At 43.7% G+C, this 26,769-nt stretch overlaps 1 protein-coding gene across 2 annotated transcripts in view; it reads right to left on the bottom strand.

Moving 5' to 3' along the window:
• Positions 1–3,505: 3,505 nt before the first annotated feature.
• cntnap5b (contactin associated protein family member 5b) overlaps positions 3,506–26,769 on the bottom strand; it is a 134,412-nt gene continuing 111,148 nt past the window's right edge. For both annotated transcript variants that reach the window (XM_037534625.1, XM_037534626.1), the window contains 7 exons: positions 26,219–26,458; positions 19,661–19,885; positions 16,543–16,676; positions 12,526–12,613; positions 11,906–12,109; positions 8,658–8,732; positions 3,506–7,137 (listed from right to left, as the gene is read on the bottom strand). In XM_037534625.1, coding sequence (XP_037390522.1) covers positions 6,935–7,137; positions 8,658–8,732; positions 11,906–12,109; positions 12,526–12,613; positions 16,543–16,676; positions 19,661–19,885; positions 26,219–26,458 — 1,169 coding nt within the window. In that variant the 3' untranslated portion in view covers positions 3,506–6,934. The remainder of the gene's footprint in view (positions 7,138–8,657; positions 8,733–11,905; positions 12,110–12,525; positions 12,614–16,542; positions 16,677–19,660; positions 19,886–26,218; positions 26,459–26,769) is intronic.

Raw genomic sequence — 26,769 nt, 5'->3', positions numbered from 1 at the left:
AGGTTGTGTGTCAGCCAGCGGCTCAGGAAGCATTCAGGGAGATGAAAGAATGGATTACGCTAAATATCAGCAAATTACGGAAGCAAAAGTGACACAGCCAGCCGAGAGCTTTAGTCTAAAAACGGGGATCTACAACAGGGCAATGATTCAAAATACACCTGAAAATCAATACTTCCACAAATGCTTTTGGAGGGACCCTCACAGACCCCCTGACATGAACCTCATTAAAAAGGTAGGTGTTAACCATACTGTGCAAGTAGCTATTATGTAGATAGTAGCAAGGAATACTGGGTAAAACCGGACAAACAGAGAAGAGTAGACGAGTCCAACTTCTACAAGCTTTCAAACGGGGCTGACTTAGTTTGGTTAATATTACCGCCTCAGCATTCAGCTCAGAGCACCTAAAGCAGTCCGACTGACTGAACTTGGACGTGTCTGATGTTTATCCATGTGGAGATGGATGTGCAGCTCTGATCTCACGGCTGTTTCAGAGCAGATTCGTCACCTCCGCACCATCACGCCCTGACGTTTACATTGATCACGGCCAGATACTCATCTGACACTCCTGCCCCTTCACGATGAATGGAGAGAGAGAGAGAGAGAGAGAGAGAGGGAGAGAGAGAGAGAGAGAGAGGGAGAGAGAGGACGACCGAAACCTCCACAAAACTTCAACATGAGATTTTATTCACAACAAGAGAGCTGAAGTGTGCTGAGCTTCCGTTACTCATTAGGCCATTGAACACTACTGCTGTTGGATCGGAGCTCCAGATGTTGCCAATAGTGGACACTCTAATGTTGTCATTACACACCATACATGTGTTTGAGCACCATAAAGGCCTTGATTGCACATCACGTTGAACCAAAACCACCAATTTGGCTCCAGTAACAAGCTGAAAGTCACTATTCCTCACTCTTACATCAACAAGCGATAACTAGGGGGAAATAAGTATTTCCAGAATGTTATTTGTGGTTATTTATCATAATCCTTTGCACAACCTGTTAGGCTTATCCACTATTACGCCCTTATTAAGCCTTTTCAAGCCAATAACTGGTAACTAACGTTTAAGCCACACACACACCTTCTAAGCTGCTTCTCCTTCTGGGTTGCGGGGGGTGCTGGATCTTATCCCAGCTGTCATAGGGCAGAAGGCAGGATACACCCTGGACAGGTCGCCAGTCCATCGCAGGGCAGACAGACAGACAGTCACTCACACCCAGGGGCGATTTAGCACGTCCAGTTGGCCTGACTGCATGTCTTTGGACTGTGGGGGGAAACCGGAGAACCTGGAAGAAACCCATGCAGACACGGGGAGAACATGCAAACTCCACACAGAGAGGACCCCGGTCACCCGGCCGGGGAGTCGAACCCACACCCTCCGTGCCGCCCACCTTCTAAGCCAATGACAATTAATCACCTAGCTGCTTATAACAACATTATTACACAGTCACTAGGGTGAAGTCAGCATTTTGCTGTTGGACTGGAGCTCAGTATGTCGTGAGTCTGCCATTAACAGTCACTCGAATGTTGTCATGACACATTATACACAATGTTTTGAAAACCACAAAGGCCCTGCCTGTAGATCAAGCTGAACCAAGACTATCAATATAGGGCTAATAACAAGCCTAACAGGCCAAATGTCGGTAATTAACCGCCTACATTATTAACCAACAACCCGCAAGAATTAAGCATTTATCACAGCACTTTTATTTGTGTGGTATGCGTCATTACTATATAGATGCCCATTATAATGACCTTATTAAGCCCCATCAAGCCAGTAGGTGTGACGATTAAAGCTTAATTGACCCAGCTGTGTTATCGTGGAAGAAAAAAAAACGGAAAAGCAGAAATGAAATAAATGAGGCCACAACCTCAACTGGCTTCGAGGAAGCCTTCTTAACTGTGAGATTGAGACAAGGCCGAGATCATTCATTTGTTGTGTTGTACACTATATAATACGCAATTACAATAGCTCTGGAGGTATGCGTAATTCACTGTAGTAAATGCTTAATAAAGTTGTAATAAGCAGACCGTTAAATACTGACTGTGGCATTAAAAATGCTCTGGAAATACTTTATTCATCTGAATCACTGCTTAACCATGTGATAATGAGCAGGTGGTTAAAAGCCATTGTCATGAATAGCACATGTAATAATGTAGTAATAAACAGCTCATGACTTAGTAGTTATTGGTGCCCAGCTACTTGTTTGATACAGCTTCATAAAAGTATTATAAATGCTAGGCAAAATGCTTAGTCACCCAAGTCAGTGTAATAATGTGGTAATAAGCAGTTAATTTTCATCGTCTTAAAACTTACCAGCTATTGGATTGATAAGGCTTAATAAGGGCATAGTACCTTTCATGCCTTTCATGTTGTGCAATAGATTATGATAATCAGAAATAACACGATTTGGAAAGTACTTATTTCACCCTAGTTATTGCTTATTAATATATGAATGAACAGCCAGTTAACCACCAAGCTTGTTAAGGTGTAATAAGCACAATACGAGGCTATTATGCCATATTATTATCGCCCTATACTGAAATGGTAAACTGAAGGTGCAGCAAAACAAACAATTCCAGATTCCAGAGTTACAGGTCATGTTTTTGTCTCTTGGGAGAAATGCGTGGTAGGATAGTTGGTTAGTGTAGTGGGGTTCAGTCCCCCACCAGGGCAGCACCCTACGCTATACCAGGAAGAGTCTCCCACTCAGATTAGCACGGAATGAAACCCCATGGTACAACACGACTGGGACTTGAAACAACTGGCAGTGCACGGCTGCAGCTTCCAGGCTTCAAACGTTCTTTTCTCCGGCCCCTGTATGAATAATTGAATGAATAAAACCAACGTTACTAAAAAGATCACGCCTTAGAGGACGTTATTCATAAAGGGGCTAAAACCACGGGGTGCAGGGGTCATTGTGTGTTAAATGGTGCTTTGATTGATTCTCTCCATCCGCCTTTAGCAAATTTAATGTAGGAAATGCAGAAAAGGTCCTGCGACGCTGGAAATTTTAATAATCATAACGGAAAATTTCCAAGCAACAGGGGTGCATAAGTCACAGCGAAAGACGCTAGAGTGAACACTAAGTGAGCCGCGGCCTCGTCGCTGTGTTATTTAGCTCAAATTCACCACTTGGTCCCGGTTTTCTTCTCATGTTTCGTTTCTTTAGCGGAATTCAGCTCCGGGTTCTCGCTGCATCCAGGGAACGTGTGGGCCTGCGAGAGCTGCTGTGCACTGAAGGGTGTTTGATGGGGATTAAAAGTGCATGAGGAGTGTAGATGAGTGTGAGCGAAGGCCTGTTTGCGGGTGTCTCTCTCAGGCTGGGCCGAGGCACTCACTCTCCTTAATGGCCTTCTAGCGGAGCGCTTTAGCACGGACCATTGACTGTGTTTGTGTAATCTGTTTAGGAGTTGAATCTTCCCAAGTGGCAGCTGCCTGGAATGCCAGCGAGACTGGATGACGTTTATATTACGGCTGCAAGATACGGACAAAACACTGCACGGTGGCTGTTCTGCTACGGTTTTATTCAAGACTAACACCCTCCATCCATCAGCACTGGTGACAAGGTATTAGCTGATGAGTGTAATAGACTCTCTGGCTCTTCAAACCTTGTCCTTACACTCGACAACCATGAGCTTCTCTAGGACTAATTATCTGAAAACTAATCTGACAAAGCAGGGAAAGGCTATAAAAGTGCACAGAGTTTGCAGTTCTCAATGTCCAAAATGCCATTAAGAAATAGCCATTAAAAGCAGCTGTGGAAGTCGAGGCAAAATCTGGAAAACTTGGGTAGAACTGCTTGTACACTGGCCCGAAATTGCAAAGCAAAACCCCCATATGGCAGCAAAGAATTTGCGGGAAGGTTTAGCTGGTGTTGCACGAACAGGATCTACATGGATGAGTTGTCAGAAGGTATCCTTACCAATCTTATCACAAACATCAATATCTGAAGTCTGCAAAACAACACTAAGGTAAGCCAGAGGCATTTGGGATGCAAGTGCTATGGACTGATTTAGTAAAAATGGAACGCTTCAGCCACAATCAACCAAAAACACTACGAAAACCGGGATCTTGTCAAGTGAAATGATCTTAAATGTAGTCGATACATGTAACATTTCCCATTCTGAGATGGCTGGGCACTTATTATAAGATTATGTAACATTTCTAGACATTATTTACTTGTTTTAGGTAATTTTATCAAGTAAAACTATAGTTTGCGATAGTTGTGCTGGTTTCAGGCACATTTCTTACAACCAGAGAGATAACCTGCCGATGTAGTGGGACAATTTTACTTAACGGAATGACTTCAAACAAGCAAACAATGTCTAGAAATAAGGCAAATTAAGCTTACAACAATCTCCAGAAGACAAATATTAGATTTATTAGCTATATTCAACAATTTTACTTGACAAGATACCACGTTTTGCAGTGAGAACAAAAGGAACAGCATTTGATGAAAGGAACTCCGTGCCAACTGTTAAGCATCGGGTTTAAGCTTTGTGTTGTCTGGCAGCCAGTTTGCTGGGCACGCAAGATGGCCCGAGAAACAGGAATATTCTCCAAGTGTTTCCAATCTGTGATAACTACCAAAAGGGGTGTTGCTAAGTAGTGAGTTAGTAGGGTGTCCAGTCTTTTGCATACAGATCCACCCCCCATGCTTAATTTAACCAAGATCCTTTCATTAACAGATGATGTTTCGCATACTTATGTCTATAGTATAGCATTTGATAAAAGGAACTCCGTGTTAATTGTTAAGCATGGGGTGGATCTATATATGCAAAAGACTGGACAACCTACAATTTGTCAGTCACGGCCAAACATTTGCATACAACTGTATACATCAAAACTGCAATATGCCTTGATTATATAAACACAGGGCAGATATTTAACCTGTCGATACAGAATGTAAATGTTATTGCATAACTAGTTAAATACTTAATTAAGCAGGAAAGTAGAAAATGTTACTTAACATTCCTCATATTTTCTCATTAAACATGTCATATTTCATATTTTTCTGTTCGGCGTCGTCCGACAGTCACACTGAGCTGAGTAGAGTGAACATGACTGACAGCAGTGATATTTGTGATTGCGAGCAAATCATAAAGGTAGCGTAGTGTAAACAGTGTAAACCAAAGCTCGCCGTGAAAGTATGAATAACCTAAAATGACAAATCCATCAACATAGTTGTATTTTTGTCAAGTTGTATTGGCAATCATGCTCACAGAGCCCCCTAGTGGCCAAAGCCCAATAAAGCTGAATAGATCCAAGCCACTGATCTTCTGAAAAGCAGAGGATAATCCTTTGTGCCAGCTATGATGGGGAATAACTGCATCAAACGTCCAGCAGCCACATACTGGCCACAAACTGGCCATGGGCCTTCAGCAAATGTAACTCCCTGCCCGCAGGATCCACACACAGTAATCCGACGGTCAGGAACCATTGGAGGCCTTTAAGGACTAGATTTGAAGGTCATAGAGCCAGTTAACAGGTTTGCCTTGATTCATCCCTTGACATCAATATAGTTGCTTTGTCCTGTGTTGAATTAGCAGGTCGCAGTTCAGGGTTGGCTGCGCCCCAATCCACACATTTATCCCAACTTGTAACCTGTCATCTACACTGGGCACAAAAACACAGCTTGACTGGGTTGAACGTAGCTTGGTGAGCTGAAACAGCGGGTTTTGCCCTCCACTGAATTAGCAGCGCACTGCAGTTGAGTGTCGGCAGTGTTCCAATCCACACTAATTGGTCCCACCTGCTAACTGCTAACTACACAGGGAACAAAAACACAGCGTGGAGGTTAAAAGTCCTGTGGGGAGCTCTGCATCTTCAGAGGTTCTGCACTCCATTGCTTTAGCAGATCCCAGTGTCGGCTGCGTCCCAATCCACCCAAACCCTTCCTGCTGTCTGCTGTCTAAAGACCAGAAACGAGCTTTGATTAGGCTGAAACAGTGGCTTTGTCCCCCCCCACCAAATCGGCAGTTCAGAGCCTCGGCTGTGTCCCAATCCACACAGTCGGCCACAATTTGCAGCCCTGACGCTTTCAAACACAGCCTAATTGGGCTGGACGCATGGGAGATGGTGGTTAGAGGTCACTGCAGACTTAATTCCTCCCTTGTAATAGACACAGGGGGCTTTTGTTCTCCATTACTTCAACAGACCCTCACAGTTCAGGGTTGACTGCGTCCCAATCAACACAAATCTGCTACCTGCTACCTACAGAGGGCACAGAAGCACAGAGTGGGAGGGGAGGGTTGAGGCCTTGATTCCTCAGAGGTTGTTTGCTCCATTGCCCAAGCAGTCCCCAGGATTGGCTGCACCCAAACCATAGAGCATAAACCTCACTAGATGCCTTGAAACACAGCCTTAATTGGACTGGATGGATGAGGGAGGTTGGTTAAAGGTCACTGCAGACTTGATTCCTCCATTGACATGGATACAGGGGTCTTTTGTCCTTCCCTGCATGCGCAGGCCCTTGCAGTGGAGATGTCGGCTGCGACCCAATTCACACAAACCCTGCTTGCTGTCTGATATCTATAACAGTGACTCCATCCTGCACTGAATTAGCAGTTCAGAGCCTTGGCTTTGTCCCAGTGCACACAATTTGGCCTGCCTGCTGCCCATAAATGCCTTGAAACACAGCCTAATTAGGCCAAATACGTTGGGAAGGAGGTTAAAGGTCACTGCAGACTTGTTGCCATGGATACAGGGGTCTTTTATCCTCCATTACATTAGCAGACCCTTGCAGTTCAGTGTCGGCTGTGTCCTCATCCACACAAATCTGCTATCTACAGAGGGCACAAAAGCACAGCTTGAGTGAGCACGGAGGGTGAAGGTCGCTGCCTGTGTCCTGCAGATTTGGCCAGACTCCTGCCCCCTCCTACCTGACCACAGGGTCAGTTGGTGAGGGGTTAGGAGGCTGAAGATCACAGAGGTCATATGAAGTACTCTTTCCTGCTGTCCCTGATGGAGCTGTGCAGGCTGAGCTGTGTGCGGTAGTTAAGCTCCGGCTGAGACGGGTGGTCTTTCTCCTTCACTGACGGGGTCTGCTGGGAGTGCTGGAGCCTGTAGCGATACAGAAAACGCAGCATGACTGCCAAAACGGAGAGCGCGACGAGGACCAGGGCAGCTATTAAACCTGGAGAGAGAGAGAGCGAGAGAGAGAGAGCGAGAGAGAGAGAGCGAGAGAGAGGGGGATATAAATGGGTAACACTTTAAGGAACACATGTTGTCAGGACTTTTCCATTATGAATCCCATTCTAAACCCATAGGCATTAATATGGAGTTGGTCCCCTTTGCAGCTCTAACAGCTTCCGCTCTTCTGGGAAGCTTCCTACAGATATTGGAGAGGGTCTGTAGGAACATCTGCCCATTTATCCAGAAGAGCATTTGTGAGGTCAGTTGATCTCCATATTAGTTCATCCAAAAAATGTTCTATCAGGACAGGGTTGTGTGAGGGCCAGTCAAGTTCTTCCAAACCAAACTCACCCAGCTTGGCTTTTATGGGGCTGCTTTGGTCACTGGGGCTCAGTCATGCTGGAACAGAAAAGGTTTTTCCCCAAACTGTTCCCACAAAGTTGGAAGTGTACAATTGTCCAGAACGTCTTGGTTCTGCTGAAGCATTAAGATTCCCTTCACTGGAACTAAGGGCTCTAGACCAACCCCAGATGAACAACCCCATAGCATCATTCCTCCTCCACCAAACTTTACAGCTGGCGCAGTGCAGTCAGGTAGGTAATGTTCTCCTGGCATTCGCCCAAACCCAGACTCGTCCATCAGACTCTGGGATAGAGAAGCTGATCGGTCACTCCACAGAACACGTTTCCTTTACACCACTGTACCACTTCTTGGTTAAGCTGTTGTTGCTTCAAGGTGCTTAAAAGAGAATTCCATGTTTTTTCAATGTTGATAAATTGATTCTACAGACCTGTATTTGCTGCCGATTTTCCATCATCAATTCCATATAAACTCTGAAGACTCGTGTCAGTTCTCTGGTGGTTCTGGATGGCGACCCCTGGTTCCTATCACCACCACTATAAAGACATCTGAACCATTTCACACCAAACCGCTCTGAATGGCAAACCCTTACTTATTCAGGAATTTTGGAAAAGCTGTCAATGTGGGTAATTGGTTCATTCAGGGGTGGGGTGACTTTTTCAGACAGAGGCATTTGTTCGAGTCGTTACCATGGAAACGCTGAGGGCAGAGTTTTCACAATAGTTACTGATACCAGGAAACACTGAAGAAAGTGAAAGTAACAAATCCAGTGTTGCATCAATGTGGACGTTCCATAAAATTCCGTAAGTACAGTTTTGATAAGACTCTCTCATCCTAACAGCTGGACTGTTGAGGCGGAACAGCTGGAGTTTGGAATTTTGAGTTAAGTAGACACATATGTCATCAGAATTGATGAAATCTGCCCAGTGACGCCCATTCCAAGAGAGTTTCGAGTCAAAGGCTTTTCTGGTTTCTGAGTTCAGGTTCTGGTGTTATTGTCTATGGTACTCGATCGTCCACTCCAGATGCAGCAGATAGAGATATTCCAAGAAAAACATTAAAGCACCCCTTTAAGCTGCTTTCCTGAGCTCTCGGATTTGTTTTCTGAGCGTTTCTAGGAAAGAAAGCAGGATGAAAGGAAAAAGGGACAAAGGCGTTTACCTCCAATTACAGCCGAGTCACTCTGCTCCGAATTCTTCAGGCGCTCCTTTCCTCTGTTCTCTCCATCTGTGTGGTCTGGAGGAGGGAGAGAGAGAGAAAGAGAAAGGGCGAGAGAGAGGATGAGGGATGATTAAAGGAGAGGAAATGGCAGGAGGTCAGCAGGACATAAATGGTGGGAATGCACAAGCCATTAAATGGTCAAAATCGAACACGGCTGTGACCCAAACTCCCTGAAGAGCCATCTGCACAACATGCAGTCGTGCTCCAACAGCACCGCACCACTAAGACCAGGATTAAAGTGATAGTTCTGCAGGAAGATAACATGTTCAGATACAGTGGTGGTGATGGGAACCAGACGTCCCTCTAAAAGCTCCTACAGAAAGTTCCTACATGAACTGGTTCTGAATTCCCTGCCTGATGACTGAGACGCTGTTTTATGAGAGTTTAGAGAACTTCAACTCCATTCATGGTGGAGGGAGACATGCAGGGCACTGTGCGGCAAAATAGTCCCCAAAGAAAACTCATTATTCCAGATTTTCCACTGTTTTCCATCATCAACATTCCATATAAGCTCAGAAGACTCGTGTAGGTTCTCTGGTGGTTCTGGATGGTAAATAAAGTGTCTATATCTGTGTTGTAGTCATGGCGACGCCTGGTTCCCATCACCACCACTGTAAAGACGTCTGAACCACTTCACACCAAACCCTCTGAATGGCTCTGATTACACCTCACAATCAATCTGTTCCCCTTTAGAACAATGGGGTCAGTTACCCAAGACATTTGGTGGCTGAAGGCGGTGTCATTTTTTCTGTTTCTAGAAAAATATGTCGAGTAAAATGTAAATTTTTTGTGAAAAAATATTAATTTTGCAGCCACTAATCAAAAACCACTTAAAGACGGTGTAAATTTACAGCCATAAACATAAAGAAGCAGGTGTTAAGGCCAATTTCAATCTTACTGAGTTTCTAAGTGTAAATAAGTGAACACATCCTCTACAGATGCTCTGCATGTTACCACCATAAACAGAGGGAGTAAACCTCTCCGCCATCATCTAGTCTGCCATGCCCAGTTCATACATACTATATTACCAAAAGTATTTGCTCGTCTACGCATACAGTCAATTACTACAGACCTCCAAACTTCATGTGGCCTTCAGATCAGCTCAAGAACAGCGTAGAGAGCTTCATGGAATGGGTTTCCATGGCCGAGCAGCTGCATCCAAGCCTTACATCACCAAGCGCAATGCAAAGCGTGGAATGCAGTGGTGTAAAGTGCCGCCACTGGACTCTAGAGCAGTGGAGACGTGTTCTCTGGAGTGGCCAATCACGCTTCTCCGTCTGGAAATCCGATGGACGAGTCTGGGTTTGGCGGTTGCCAGGAGACGGTACTCGTCTGACTGCATTGTGCCGAGTGTAAAGTTTGGTGGAGGGGGGATCATGGTGTGGGGTTGTTTTCAGGAGTTGGGCTCGGCCCCTTAGTTCCAGTGAAAGGAACTCTTAAAGCTTCAGCACCAAGAGATTTTGGACAATTTCACGCTCTCAACTTTGTGGGAACAGTTTGGGGACGGCCCCTTCCTGTTCCAACATGACTGCCCACCAGTGCACAAAGCAGGTCCATAAAGTCGTGGATGAGCCAGTTTGGTGTGGAAGAACTTGACTGGCCTGCACAGAGTCCTGACCTCAACCCCATAGAACACCTTTGGGCTGAATTAGAGCGGAGACTGTGAGCCAGGCCTTCTCGTCCAACATTAGTGTCTGACCTCACAAATGTGCTTCTGGAAGAACGGCCAAAAATTCCCATAAACACTCCTAACCCTTGTGGAAAGCCTTCCCAGAAGAGCTGAAGCTGTTATAGCTGCAAAGGGTGGGCCGACATCATATTAAACCCTATGGATTAAGAATGGGACATCACTCGAGTTCATAACCGTGTGAAGCCAGACGAACAAATACTTTTGGTAATATAGTGTGTGCTACTCTATGTTAAGTAAGTACCTTACATTATTTTATCTTGCCATATTTGTTGAGTTTAACATACTGGGAACACATAACTATACTATAACACTGCAGCACATTACGTTATAGCACGTTATGTGTTTTATCTCAACATGTTAAACTCAAATGAATTAAAACTGTGCAGTAAAACACTGGAGTGTACACACCTTTCCATATGACTGCATGACTGGCCAAACACCTTCAGCTTGCGGTCTTACAGGGTTAATTAACAGCATGTATGAGAAGGCGAAGCTGCTAAAACAGTTATATTTGGCTGTTTTCTTCTGCTTGTTATGGCACTGTTCAGTTTCTCAGTCCTACGTGGGTGGACGCCGAGGTCAGAGCAGACTGTGAAGCGACCGTCTTCTGCAGGCATGGTGGAGACTGTAGTTGTCGACAAATAAGCAAGTGTTTCACAGACGGTAATCTGTTCCCATCAAAGCACTTTACCGAGGAGATGAGACACCGGCCTGGTTTTTAGGCCATGAGGCGCCCCATATTTGATTTTTTGGAACATAAGAAAGTTTCAGATGTTAAACCTTCAACCAGATGCCACCCAGAAACCCAGAAGACAGCAACGAGCTCTTCTTCCAATTGCCCTGCCAATTCATGCTCCCTCAGTGAGCTCATTTTCAATACAGCTAATGAACAATTACTGGCCACTTTATCAGAAACCCTTCTCTTGTAACTCCATTCTGCATTTCTAATAAAGTGGCCAGTTAGTGGAAGCACAAGGTAGGTGTTTCTAATAAAGTGGCCAGTTAGTGGAAGCACAAGGTGGGTGTTTCTAATAAAGTGGCCAGTTAGTGGAAGCACAAGGTGGGTGTTTCTAATAAAGTGGCCAGCGAGTGGAAGCACAAGGTGGGTGTTTCTAATAAAGTGGCCAGTCAGTGAAAGTACAAGGTGGGTGTTTCTAATAAAGTGGCCAGTTAGTGGAAGCACAAGGTGTCTGTTTCTAATAAAGTGGCCAGTGAGTGGAAGCACAAGGTGGGTGTTTCTAATAAAGTGGCCAGTCAGTGAAAGTACAAGGTGGGTGTTTCTAATAAAGTGGCCAGTGAGTGGAAGCACAAGGTGGGTGTTTCTAATAAAGTGGCCAGTCAGTGAAAGTACAAGGTGGGTGTTTCTAATAAAGTGGCCAGTGAGTGGAAACACAGGGTAGTTGTTTCTTATAAAGTGGCCACTTTTAAAGACATATTTTAATGCTTTCTTGAATAATTTTATCTGTAAAGGACTCAGCGTTTATTAACTGGAGCTCACCTGATAGTGAGCGTGAGGAGGATTTATCCGCCAGCTCCCCACAGTTGGACTCCACCAGATTGCCGAGCACGCTGACCAGTGAGCTCCCCCTGTTCAGTATAGCTGCTTTCAGAGGAGCCAGGTGATTAAACTGGACGGATGACAGGCAGCCAATGAAACCTCTCGATCCGGCCTGGAGCACCTCCTCGTCCACACCTGCTCGACCTGGAAATGAAAGAGATAAGAGATCTATTTCATCTTTTGGTCTGTATGTAGGTCCACTTTTCAATTTCTATCTCTCATAATGACAAAACTGGGTTGTACATAGTAATTACATAGCAGTTACATAGTAATTACTGATTAATAAGTCTTAAAATATGTAATTGAACAATATACTTGGGTTTTAAGAGGTCGAACCAATAGATATCCTTAAAGCTGTACTCGCGTTTGGGTTCAACCTCCATACCACAGCTTATTACAGCTGAATGCTCTTTGAATCAGACTAAATAGAGCAAAAAGTGAAGTATCATGAATAATTACAGTCTCTTAAGTGAATCATTTGGGTGATCCGGCTATGAATATTAATCATCTGATTGTGAGCTGCATCTCTCTGCCCCGTCCTGATTTAGCCCACTTCCTACCTGTGACTTTGCCCAATGTCAACGACCTGATCATGTTTAGCTCTCTATCTGTGGAGAGCCTGTATTTCTGGTTGATGTCCTTGTCCACCTGAGAAAAAGAGAAACAAAGGCTAATAGACTCTCACAGTCCTCAGGGAAACAAAGCACGTTACTCTTATTACACTGGAGACTCCGTCATAATCTGAGCTTAAAGCAACGTGATGCTGGACACGCTGTCGCCGATCGTCAAAGCGTCCGGTGTTTATATGGAACTGTGGATCATTCAGTGTCAGAAATCAATAAGTCTATTAGAGATTCCTGAACATCTCCACCCAGTTTGAGGTGAATATCAGAAAAATCTGGAACAGAACAGAACTACTGACTTCAGGAGCAGCTGGCTACACCCGTTTCCATGGTTATGCTACACCCGTTTCCATGGTTATGCTACACCTGTTTCCATGAATAAGATACACCAATTTCTATGATTATGCTGCACCCATTTCTGTGGTAATGCTACTCCCATTTCTTTGGTTATGCTACACCCATTTCTGTTGTTATGCTACACCCATTTCTGTAGCTATACTACGTCCATTTTTACGTCCATTTGAGTTCCGTCACCATATGTAACACAATCATGCACAATCATGTAAATGGGTGTGGTTGTGCTACACTCCCATTTCCATGGTTACTCTACATATTTATACATCTCCACACAGTTTGAGGTGAGTTTGTGAAGAATTAGACATGGTGCTAATTTGTGGGGTAAAGCATCCATTACTTGTTAGCTACATTAGCCTCATAGCTCGAGTACAGATCAGAGTATGGACCAGAATAAAGATCAGAGTATAGATCAGAGCATAGATCAGAGTACAGATCAGAGTATAGATCAGAGTACAGATCAGAGTACAGATCAGAGTATGGACCAGAATAAAGATCAGAGTATAGATCAGAGTACAGATCAGAGTACAGATCAGAGTATAGATCAGAGTATGGACCAGAATAAAGATCAGAGTATAGATCAGAGTACAGATCAGAGTGTAGATCAGAGTACAGATCAGAGTTCAGATCAGAGTATAGATCAGAGTATAGATCAGAGTATAGATCAGAATATAGATCAGAGTACAGATCAGAGTATAGATCAGAGTACAGATCAGAGTATAGATCAGAGTACAGATCAGAGTATAGATCAGAGCACAGATCAGAGTATAGATCAGAGTATAGATCAGAGTACAGATGAGAGTACAGATCAGAGTACAGATCAGAATATAGATCAGAGTATAGATCAGAATATAGATCAGAATATAGATTAGAGTACAGATCAGAGTATAGATCAGAGTACAGATCAGAGTATAGATCAGAGTTCAGATCAGAGTATAGATCAGAGTACAGATCAGAATATAGATCAGAGTACAGATCAGAGTATAGATGAGAGTACAGATCACAGTACAGATCACAGTACAGATGAGAGTACAGATCAGAGTACAGATGAGAGTACAGATCAGAGTACAGATCAGAGTACAGATGAGAGTACAGATCAGAGTACAGATGAGAGTACAGATCAGAGTACAGATGAGAGTACAGATGAGAGTACAGATCAGAGTACAGATCAGAGTACAGATCAGAGTTCAGATCAGAGTACAGATCAGAGCACAGATCAGAGTACAGATCAGGGTATAGATCAGAGTACAGATCAGAGTATAGATCAGAGTACAGATCAGAGCACAGATCAGAGTATAGATCAGAATATAGATCAGAGTACAGATCAGAGTATAGATCAGAGTACAGATCAGAATATAGAACAGAGTGCAGATCAGAGTACAGATCAGAGTACAGATCAGAGTACAAATGAGAGTACAGATCAGAGTACAGATGAGAGTATAGATCAGAGTACAGCTCAGAGTACAGATCAGAGTATAGATGAGAGTACAGATCAGAGTACAGATCAGAGTTCAGATCAGAGTATAGATCAGAGTATAGATGAGAGTACAGATGAGAGTACAGATCAGAGTACAGATCAGAGTACAGATCAGAGTATAGATCAGAGTATAGATCAGAGTACAGATCAGAGTACAGATCAGAGTATAGATGAGAGTACAGATCAGAGTACAGATCAGCGTACAGATCAGAGTACAGATCAGAGTTCAGATCAGAGTATAGATCAGAGTATAGATGAGAGTACAGATGAGAGTACAGATCAGAGTACAGATCAGAGTACAGATGAGAGTATAGATCAGAGTATAGATCAGAGTATAGAGTCCACAGACATCAATGATGTCACTGATCTGAGGACATGGATAGGAGGCTTAATGCTTTTCCATAGTCATGCCACATGTCTGTGGGTTCTCTACCTCCATTTGTGTGGTGCTTTTGCACCCATTTCTATGGTTACATCAGTTCTACACTCTCAGAAATAAATGTACTAAACTGTCACTGTTTTGTACTAAATAAATGTACTAAACTCTTGTCACTGGGATGGAACCCTCAAGGCTCCATCAGGGAACAGGGAACATAACTGAACCATAATCCACTGAAATTTTCTGTTGTAAGCATGCACTGACTCCACACACCCCGCCTCGCCTCGCCTCCAGGCTTTTACTCTACAGCTCTGTTTTAAAACATTCGGTTATGAAAAGGAACAAATACCAACTTTTCACCTGGAGGAACTGATTTAAGCTCCACAATCAGACCTTAAAACCACTGTAGAACATTTGAGGGAACATCTACACTGTTTGTATCTTGATGAACGAAGAATGTACCTGAACAGAACCTTCATTACTAAAAGCGTAACAGTCACACATTTCCATGTCTGTGTTCCATTTCCGTGCTAATGCTGCACCCGTTTCTGTGGTTACGGTAAACCCGTTCTATTGGAAAACCCAAGTCAGCACCACTAAACCATGTGGCTTGCTGTGTTACTATTGTTACACGACACTCGTTTCATGGTAATTTTGTGTGGTTCTGTTAGAGGTTACATGTTCTGAGAGGATAAAACGGAAAGATAAAGTGAGTCACAGACTCAGCACCTTTCCTTCCTTCAGCCTTTCCTTGTCAACAGCAGCGCAGGCCGGTACGTTGTCGAGGTTTATCAGCACTCCTGCCGTTTGTATCTGCTCAGATAATCAGTGTTTTTACTCAGAAAGCTTTGCCAAGTCCTGCACACAGTGTGCTATTCTATACCGACTGCAGTGTGTGTTAAAAGCGCTGAGCTCCAGAGATCGAGGAGGCGCTGAAACACGGCGTCATTCGCGCAGAGCCGAGCTTATTACACTCAGCAATTCAGCGGGAAAGCCATGCGTCCTTAAATCGGCTGGAAGAAACGCGGCGTTCGTCAAACTCACTCGGAATTATTCCGTTTGAGGAAACTCCACGCGCTCCTTTCAGAAGCTCACCAACGTGCCTCCCAAAAATATGTTCCCGGATTTCCAAAGCAACGGCTCTGACACTTTTACAGATTTTCACACAACATCCATCAGGAGTCACAGTCAGAGTGTCCACTGTGGACTCACTGCCCAGCCATCCAGGAGAAACAGTTACAACCTGACAACAATCTGTACAACTGATGTCAGGAGCAGTTGGCTACACCCGTTTCCATGGTTACACTACACCCATTTCCTTGATTACTGTACCTCTTTTTCCATTGTCATACCACACCATTTCCAAGGTTATGCAACACCCGTTTCCAAGGTTATGCAACACCCGTTTCCATGGTTACACTACACCCATTTTCTTGATTACTGTACCTCTTTTTCCATTGTTATACCACACAATTTCCAAGGTTATGCTACACCCATTTCCATGGTTTGGTCGTGAAAAATCACAGTAGCTGTCCAGAGCCGCTGTCCGTGACTCCTCACGCAAAGCCAAATAATAATCGTATAAAGGACGTGTTATTTGTGTTTATTACCACCAAAAAACGGCCAAAGAACTTTAGAGGTTCTACTGAGGGATTTGTATCCGTAGTGTATCAGAAAGAAAACCCCTCGTGCCAGACGGACAGGTGAGCAACGGTCATGTAGACTGCCGGACAGTTGGTCTTACCTGAACGTACATGTCCCTCCCCTCTCGGTGCAGCTGTATCCTGTGGAGCTTCCCATTGGCCAGGCTGTGTTGAGTGGGCGTGAACACATCCGGCTGCTTCTCTCTGTTCAGTTGGTACCAGATCTGCAGACTCCCTGCCAGACACAGCGGAGAGGCCGTCACCACACCAGAGAGAGGCGAGAACGAGTCCCGCTGCTCGCTGACAGGCTCTTCTGCGCCGCTCCTGATCAAAATAATTGCTCCCTTGACCGAGCGCCTCTGTTCGCCACTCACAAACATGCCACTTCCTCTCCCCCTAATCACCGCAGACTGTCTGCACTCCGCTAATCAACACGTCAGCCTAGAGGAAGAACACACGAACGCAGACGCCCGGCAGCGAGCCTGGCGCTCCACAGCTACACTGTGATGCCACACGTTCAGACGCCACCTCATTTTCAACTTCACTGACTTTATTCTGGGCGCCAGACTCCTCACTGTAACCCTAACTGGAAGAGCGACATCGATTAATCAGAAGATACAAAAACAAGCAATTAAATACGACCAGAATTAAAAACTACGCTGAAACTCGCTTGGCTAGCAAAAGACTGGATGACAATTACACAGTACTGTGTGAAAGTCTGAGGTGCCCGAGACACGTTTTCAAAATCTGTTTAATTGGGTAGTTTGTGTTTATTTGCTGAGAAAAGTGTTAATATTTGAATAAACAAAATAAAACAGAATATTACTTAATAATGATTATACACTCACTGGCCACTTTATTAGGTTCACCTTGCTAGTAAAAGGCTGGACCCCCTTTTGCCTTCAGAACTGTCTTAACTCTTCATGGCAGGCTTTCAACAAGGTGTTGGAAACGTTCCTCAGAGATTCTGGTTGGTTATTTGAGTTCTTGTTGTCTTTCTATCATCAGGAACCAGTCTGCCCATTCTCCTCTGACCTCTCACATCAACAAGGCATTTTCATCCACACAACTGACCGCTCACTGGACATTTCCTCTTTTTCGGACCGTTCTCTGTGAACCCTAGAGATGGTTGTGTGTGAAAATCCCAGCAGATCAGCAGTTTCTGAAATATTCAGACCAGCCCGTCCGGCACCAACAACCACGCCACGTTCAAAGTCCCTTAAATCCCCTTTCTTCCCCGTTCTGATGCTCGGTCTGCACTTCAGCAAGACGTCTTGACCACCTCTACACGTCTAAATGCAGTGAGCTGCAGCCGTGTGATTGGCTGATTAGCTGTTTGTGTTAAGAAGCAACTGAACCTAATAAAGTGGCCGGTGAGTGTAAATGGATGTTCTGGATGTTTGTGTGTTTGTTTACCCATTCCCAAGTCTCTCCTCCTCGAGGAAGCCCAGTATTATATGTAGTTATAAAGCAGCTCCTGGTTTGACCAATCAGTGCTCAGTAAATTGAGCTCATGATGTCATTGATGACATTTTTTTCTTATTGTTTTGTGTTTATTTGAATTATGAATACGACTTTATTCTAATGTATATTGTGATCAACTCACTGCTGAGGTCCACTGTTTAACAATTTGCTTAGATGCCTAAAACGTTCACACAGTACTGTAAATACCAACTATGGCTAGTTGGTAACTTAGCTGGGTAGCTGATTGGTGTTTATTAAACAACCTGCTGGAAATAAAATAACCACAAAAAAGTAACAAAGTAATATCCATTAATATCATTTGACTGGTATAAAACTTCAGAGACCGACTAAATAAGCAGGCAGGCTGGCTAAGGGACTAATATAGTAGCTGACTAGTGATTCACTATTTACTTAACAACTAGCTGGTCAGCTGAGCAAAAGATAAACAAAATAAACATAAAATAACTATAAAAACGGAGGAAGTATGCAACTTAAGTAGGTACTTATATAGAAAGCCATTCATTTAGCATCTACCTAGCTTGCTAACTAAAGAAAGGAAGGAAGAAAGAAAAATAAACACATTAGCTACATCCTGAGCTTCGAGAGATCGTTAGTGAGGGCACCATTGACCACTTAAAGAACCAGTCCAATGTTCAAATGGTTCTTCAGATGTTTAAATTAAAAACAATTTATGCTGAGATGCATTTCAAATGGTTCTTTATTGCACCAAAATGGGTTCCACCATCGTTATAAGTCCAAGAACCTCTTTTTTGGCACCATATGCAATGCTTTTTATTCATAGTGTAGGCTAACTACTAACACTAATGCTGCTGCTATTATTAACAAAATGCTAACGTGCTAGCTAGCTAAACTACATTTACATTTACAGCAATTAGCAGACGCTCTTATCCAGAGTGACTTACAAGAAGTGCTTTGTCTATCTAGAGGGATCTATATAGTACTACAAACTGTTCTTGGACTTAGAGCAGTACTAGGATGCTCTTGTTACTACTTTATACATATATATTTTTAAAAATGGTTCTATACTGCACTACTTACTAGCAACCACGTGGAATAACATAACAACACCTGAGCAAATCACATGAGACTGGGATTACATAAAAACAACCTGGCAAAATCTAAGGAACTATCTCGAATTCCTTAGCAACTTCTGAACAACACCCTTGTTACCACCTATCATCACTTTAGTAACCACCTGGAATACCTTACCAGCACCTTAGCAACCATCTAGGATAACAGCACATTAGCAACCACATGAGACTGGGATTCCATAAAAACAACCTGGCAAAATCTAAGCAACTATCTCGAATTCCTTAGCAACTTCTGAACAACACCCTTGTTACCACCTACCAACACCTTAGCAACCACCTGGAATACCTTACCAGCACCTTAGCAACCATCTAGGATAACAGTATACTAAGAGGCAGTATCGACTCACTCGGCATCGACGGCTTCAAACAGCTGGAGAACATCACTGAGATAGTTTGGGTTTAATGTAAGACCAAATGTTCTTTATATAGGGTTTAAATCAGGAATCTGACCAGCCAGAACCATCAACTGAAACCGTTATATTTTGTGCTTAGCCCATTTGTTTTGTCCAGGAGTTTAGTTCTATACATAGTCACTGTCTTTGCATTACGAACCCTTGAAAAACTTCATTTAGGATGTAAAATTAAAAATTAAAAATAAAAACAATTGAAAAAAGCTGAGTGATTAGCAGGTTAGTGTGTTTACCGTTGTGGGCAAGAATGACGGCCATGTACTGCTGATGGTAGGTGGTGACGGTCATCAGCATGGCCGGTGCCTTCGTGGTGAGGAAGCGGAAGGCCACGTTCTCTCGGGACTTGCTGCTCTGGGCGTAGATGGCCGACGACTGCCTGCTCTTGTTGCGCATCACAGAGAACGGCTCTTGGAAGGTGTAGGTCACCGATGTCCCGCTCTCAAACGACACAGACACCTCTGGAGGTGGAGGAAAGAGAGTGGAGGCAGGTGAGAACGTCTCGACCATCCTTCTCCTGTTAGCACAGACAGTTTTTACTTTGCTAAATTTTTAAAATGATCTGGAGTTTGTGGGGAAATCTGTGAACAGTCCACTTATTTCCATGGTTACAGCACAAAAGGTTATGCTACATCGATTTCTGTGGTTACTCTACACCCATTGTTATTCCACATTATTTCCACATCCAAGGTTACACTTAAGCCATTTCCAGGGTTACACTACACCCAAAGAAATTTGACAAAAACATTTAGAGCTATCAATAAAAATTTGTTACCATAAATGTGTACACAGTGGGTATGGGGTCCAACTATCCCCCTTCCCCCCAGCACACCACTGGGATAAAATGGGGAGTGAGTCCCAAATAAAGGCAGGCGGAATTCATAAGATCCACATCCTACATTTGTCTTGTATTTCAAGCCCCCCGAGATCCACTTATAAAGTTTGTGTAGTGTTATTTACCAACAACAGTCATAATTCATTTGACCTCTCCTTATGGCTTATTTTTAACCAGGCTGTCTACTGGACTCTGTTCTGATTGCCCTGTGTTTTGTTTCCTTCAAAAAGCAGCCTGGGCTGAAACTGTCTTTAATACTACAGCGCGAGTGGGCGGGGCTAAACTGCTGTTGGTAAGCAGTAGAGCCCGAGAGGGAGTGTGTTCTCCTGAAATACCATCCCGGCTGTGATCTGGTGTCCGTAGATCATCCCAGCCGTGATGTTATTGGTGATAACTCCCTCCTCGAGTGCTCTACTGCTTTAATACAGCAGTTAAATAAATACAGTAAGAAATGAATAAACTGGCCGTGAACGCGGCTTTAATATGTTTTAATGTTCAGTTCCTTCCTCCTAATTACAGCTCCTTAACGAGCAGCTTGTAGCTACGTCAGAGTAACGAGCTCCGCCCACTCGCCGCTCAGCCGGCAGTTCGTTCTCCAGCTCCTTACACTAAATTCCCAAACTGTCGTCTCCACTGAGCAGCTTTTCAGTCGGCAGCTGTGACAGAAGATCAGCTGAACAACCTGGAATCAGCCAGAAATGAACCCAACACCATTCGCCAGACGTGTCTGATCTTCAGAGTCGGACCAAATCAGACTGAGCCGTAAAACTGAGCCAATATCAGGTTCAGCTCAGTTTGGTCAGTTTGTCCAGATCAGTATTAATGTTGTTTTGTTCCAGCCGGTCTGTAAAGCTTCTTACAGCCCGTTTAGTTTGGCGAATGGTGTTGGGTTCATTTCTGGCTGATTCCAGGTTGTTCAGCTGTTCTTCTATCACAGCTGCCGACTGAAAAGCTGTGCAGTGGTGACGTCAGTTTGGGAATTTAGTGTCGTCTCGTCTTCAGAGTCGGACCAAATCGGCTGTCGGTCAGATGTGGTCTTAACAGTGTCCATTTTCTGTTTGTGGCAAAGTGAGAAGTGAAAACGTTCAAATGGCTCGAGCGTCTCCTACAGCTGTCAGAGTCGTTGCTTAGCAACAATGTCTCAGAAGAGTGATATGATTTGGAGAAATAATAGCACAATTAGAACGCTGCTCAACCAACCAGCTCGCGTGGCCGGAACTAACCATTGTATAATTGGCAGATATTATGTGAATGAATTGGTTTTTGTGACATCATAAACACAATGAAGTCAAAATGGGCAGCTGTATAGGAAAAAGTGGCTTACTATGATTTGCACTCTTTAAATACATGCTAAATTACTCCAGGCAGACGCTGGATGCTTTTCGCACATCACCAAATTCGTTGACTCAGTACATTAGGAGAACTGAAAGTGCAGGCCTCCAGGGCCCAATAAAGAAGAGCTGAAAGCACAGTCACTGTCTGATTAAGGCGGTTTGAGTGGCACAGAGGCCTGACAGATCACAGAGTACGCACAGATAAGGCTGCTCTGATGGCAACGTAGCGCAGTGACATGATGGACAGCGTGACTCCACAGGGACCAGTGAGGTCACAGCCTTCTGGGGGAAAGTTGTGCTTAAAGTAAAACATGCCTCATTTAGATCGAGGAAAGTGGGTAATGAACAGAGAGATGGAATGAGAGAGAGAGGAAGGGTGGAATAATAATACTGTTTTCCTTTTTCAGCGTATTATTATTCTACACTGAAATCTGGCAATGCTACTCCTACAGACTGTGTGAATGAACGACTAAAGTTTGCAAGTTAATAGAACCTGAACTCGAGGTTTATGCCTGGGCTTTCTGGACCAATTGCATGCATGTTTATCATATAGTGTTTATTCAAACCACCTGGGTAAACTTCCAGCACCTTAGCAACCACACGGGACAGGGGATTCCATAACAACACCCAAGCAAAATTTAAGCACCCTTGTTACCACCCATCTATACAATAGTAACAAACTAGCAACCACCTGGAATACCTAGGCAATCACCTGGGATAACAACACCCTAGCAATGACAAAAATCTCTATAGCAACCATCTGTTGACATCGTAGCAACCACCTTGGATACCTTAGGAGGCACTTAGAAACACCATAGTCACCACGTGGCAATATTGAGCAACAACCTAGCAATCACCTGAAATACTTGGCCAACACTTTACCCATCACTTCCGATAGCAGCAGCCTAGCAACGGCAACAAAACACCACAGCAACCACCTAGTAACATCTTAGCAACCACCTGGAATACCTTACCTGGAATACTTTACTAACCACCTGGGATAACAACACCCTAGCAATGATCAAACTCACTAGAGCAACCACCTAGTATCATCTTAGCAACCACCTCGGATACCTTAGCAACCACTTAGGAACACCACAGTAACCATCTAGCAATACTGTAGAACTAACCTAGTAACCACCAAAGAACTAGAGCATTTGTAGGTGGTTCTTTGGTGGTTAATATGGTTACTGCTAGTGAAGATAAAGTCAAAAAGATTGATCCGATGTCAAAATGATTGATTTCTCTTGTAAATCATCTCAGATCAGTGCAGTGAGCTGTAAACGGTTTAAATGAGTATGAAGTTTATTATGTAGTTCTACAAGGTCTCAGTCTGAACCTCCTCCAGCTGGACGGACGACATCAACACCACAGTCAGACTCATCCCAGACTGGACTGAACGTGTCGGGCGTCGCTGCTCTCACGGCTCTTTCAGTGGGATTTCGGAGATCATCCAGTGCTGTGGAACCAGCGCCGAACGCTCTGAGCTGCTGGAGCTTCACTGCTGATGAAAATCAGGCTGCACAGTTCTGACAGATTCACTCTTATTGACGTGGAGAACGCAGAACGCTCTGCTCAGGGGTCTCAGCTCCTCTCAGACTGAAGGAGCCCATCAGAAGCTCTATGACCCCCTCTTACAGTTGGAGTGTGATTGGTTCCGTGGTGCCTCACGGTTGTAAGAATATGGTGCTTTGAAATTGGGTGACTGTTTGAATTTCCCTGTATTTTGTTGTATTGCATTTTTATATTACAAAAAACATATTTTAATGGTTTAAAATGATGGTAAACGCAGACTAACATGCTACATAAAGGCTTTCTGTCTCCGCTTAAACTGTTCAGTCTCCAACTATCCAGTCCACCACGCTTGTCCTCCTTTATCATAGTTCTGTAGCTCCAGTCCTGGACTATTTTGGTCGTTCTTCTGCTCTAAACAGATTCAACAGATTCAGCTCGAGCTGAAAGAATGCTAAAGGCCACGGTGCTCCAGGACTGAGGTTGGGAAGTGAACCCTAAATGTTCATTGTGAATGACGTCTGAACCACCGTGAGTCTTATCTAGCACCAATCCTGCACAGCTCCTCTTCTCCCACTGGGGCTGAGTCTCAAACAGCTCCTTGCTCCCTACATAGTGCACGACGTAGGGGTTTAAATACTGGATCCTGCAGCCCAGCAGAGAAAACACAGCTAAGAAGCAGTCGTTTGGGATTCAGACACGTCCACACTCGGTACATGATGCACTGTTCAGCTGTAGAGGCTAGAACTTCTAAACCTTCATAGCTAGAACACTATTTAGGGAGTACGGAGCCATTTGGGATTCAGCGTTTGAAACTTGAAGTGTGTAAAACATTCACGTGACGTTCTTTATACTTTTAGATAGATAGATAGATAGATAGATAGATAGATAGATAGATAGATAGATAGATAGATAGATACTTTAATGATTCCGAAGGAAATTTTTATTCTGTTATTTTACAGTAAATTATACTGTAACTGCTTTAATTCAAGCCTGTGATATTATTGATGCAGCTGTTGGCTCTTTTAGCCTGTTAGCCAGCTGACCAGCCTGGTTCTAGTTAAGAACATAAGTTGTCAGCCCTTTAATTTAAACATTATACAGGTTCTTACTTCGTTTTTGTTCTCGGTGGTCAATGTTTTAGAGTCAAAGATTATTAATTAGCAGCACAGGACTTTTGCATACGGTGTTGTGGGCATATCATGGATGTTACAATGGCTTTGACCATGGCTCAATGAGACATTAGGACTGGAATGATCCACTTTACAACATGCATTTAAGGTGTTCTTGAAAATTTTCCAGGCTGATTCGTGACTGCATCCTGATAAGCCTTTAAGAGGTTTATGGAAATTACATTGGGCTGATATAATCTCGTGTTAATGAAACTGCTCAAGTATGTCTACTTGAGAACTGTTATTACAGAGCAATGAAGTGGAATGGCAAAGATATCAAAATGAGCTTTAATTTCATCTTTGTTGACTATAGTTGGCTTTGCTTGTTAATTCAGATTGAAATCAACATGGTTAGACATAAATATTTACACTATTTTTTGCCCACAGACCGAAAGAACACTTATTACAGCCCTGCTAAGGTTTTTCACATTAACAACTATGTAATGACATAGTAATAAACCCCTTATTACACAATAATTACTGCAGTTTTCGATCAATAAGCTGTCAATGAGGTCCGAATGCTTTACGTACACCAAGACTAACGATGCACACATAAAACCATGGATCTAAATGCAGTACTGAGGAGGAGGCGTGGAAACCAGGACAATAATATCAGAAATATTGGTAATTTTTCCTATTTTTGAGATGCTTTCACAGACCAAAACATCATTTACAGTGTGAGAACTCCAGGTTTTTTTATGTCTCCTCTGTCCTTTGCCATTAGATACCTTTACTCTCCTCTGTAGCCTCTGAAACGCTACGGCAGAGTTCACATTTTTTCCCATTACACATGACAAATGGCTTGATTTCCACACATCCACCAACAGAACGTCTTAGATCATAAAGCATGTATGGAATTCAAAGCGACTGCTCTGAAATCTCGGGTGGGTGGCCTTGATTTTAAACGTTCTACTTTTTCTACCTTTAATTTCATTTTTATTTACCCAGAGGTCTATTTCTATCCTGAGAAGCATATTCCGACCTCTTATAATCCTGATTAAACAGGCTTCTGCTGTTACAACCTCTTTAAGACATGCAAACAAGCTGTGTTCTGATTGGCTGGCATGGCCTTAGTGTGAAAGGGTGGTAATAAATATTTAAATATGCCATGTTGTTGTGAAATCGCAAACACAATGAATTCATAATGGGCTATTTTCTGAAGGACTTTTGAAGTGTTAATAATGTCGACACACTTGTTACATTAAAAATGATCAATGATATGGGTTCCTAGGCGGTTGCTATGGTATTCCATGTGGTTGCTATCATGTAAGTAGGAGGTTGCCGTTATGTCAAGTTGTTGCTAGGTGGTTAATATGATGTTTCAGGTGTTTGCTGGGGCAATAGCAACCAATAGCAACTGCCTGGCAACACCCTAGCAACCACCTGAAACATGATGTCTACCAGCCAGCAACAACCTAAGATAAAACAGCAACCACTTACTTACACGCTGGCAACCACATGGAATACCATAGCAACCACCTAAGAACCCATATTATTGATCATTTTTAATTATTAATGCTCCGAAACTCTCCGTATAAGGTCTTCCGTATAAAGCCTTGCCAGTTCGGATATGTTCTCCACAGTCTTAACGCAGATGAAGTGACCCTTATTAATCCCACAATGGGGAAATTTCACCTCTGCAATACACACTAGTGAACACACACACTAGGGGGCAGTGAGCACACTTGCCCTGAGCGGTGGGCAGCCCTATCCACACCACCCGGGGAGCAGCTGGGGGTTAGGTGTCTTGCTCAAGGACACCTCAGTCACATGTTGTCAGCTCAGGGGATCAAACTGATGACGTTCCGGTCACAAGGCTGGTTCCCTGACCTCCAGCCCACGACTGCCCAGTCTTTAACCAAGTGAAGTGTCCCTTTAGTTACATTGGTGGAATATTTAGCTCATATTTACAATCTGCAATCTCCGCAATATGAAAGGTACCTTTCTGGCAGTGCGGTCCTCCGTACGCTGAGTGCGTGCAGTCACACACGTATCCACTGCTCTTCTCAATGCAGCGGCCACGGTTGTGGCACAGTCGGTTCTGGCTGCTGCAGTGACCCGGACAGCCTGAGCTGACCCCTGGAGTCATCTTCGCTCGCTCATCAAGGTCTAGGGTCAATCCGTTAACATTTAATGCCCTGATACATCCCAGAAATCCCTTCTGCCTGGAGGCGGTTCCACCTTGGGGGAAAAGAAAAACACAGTCTACCTCACTCAGACCACAGTGACAACTCTTTCGCAAACAGAAATGGCAATTGTACTGTTATAAACAGCCGGTTGCCATTTATTACTATGTAATAACATGGTAGTTATCATGAATAAATGCAAAGGCTGCTCTCTTAGCCTCTAGGCAGCACAAATACTGGGCAAATATGTCCACAAGTGTTGAAACTAGTCTACAAAGCTCGTTTTCACACATGATCATATCAGACTGTGTAATTTTAATAAACCGCTTAGAGGCTCATGAAGATTTCGGCAATTTCAGTTCAGTG

The sequence above is a fragment of the Pygocentrus nattereri genome, chromosome 25, assembly GCF_015220715.1.
Source record: "Pygocentrus nattereri isolate fPygNat1 chromosome 25, fPygNat1.pri, whole genome shotgun sequence".
Lineage (NCBI taxonomy): Eukaryota > Metazoa > Chordata > Actinopteri > Characiformes > Serrasalmidae > Pygocentrus > Pygocentrus nattereri.
Note: the sequence above shows the minus strand (reverse complement) of the source record. Positions and strands in the feature narration are given on the sequence as shown.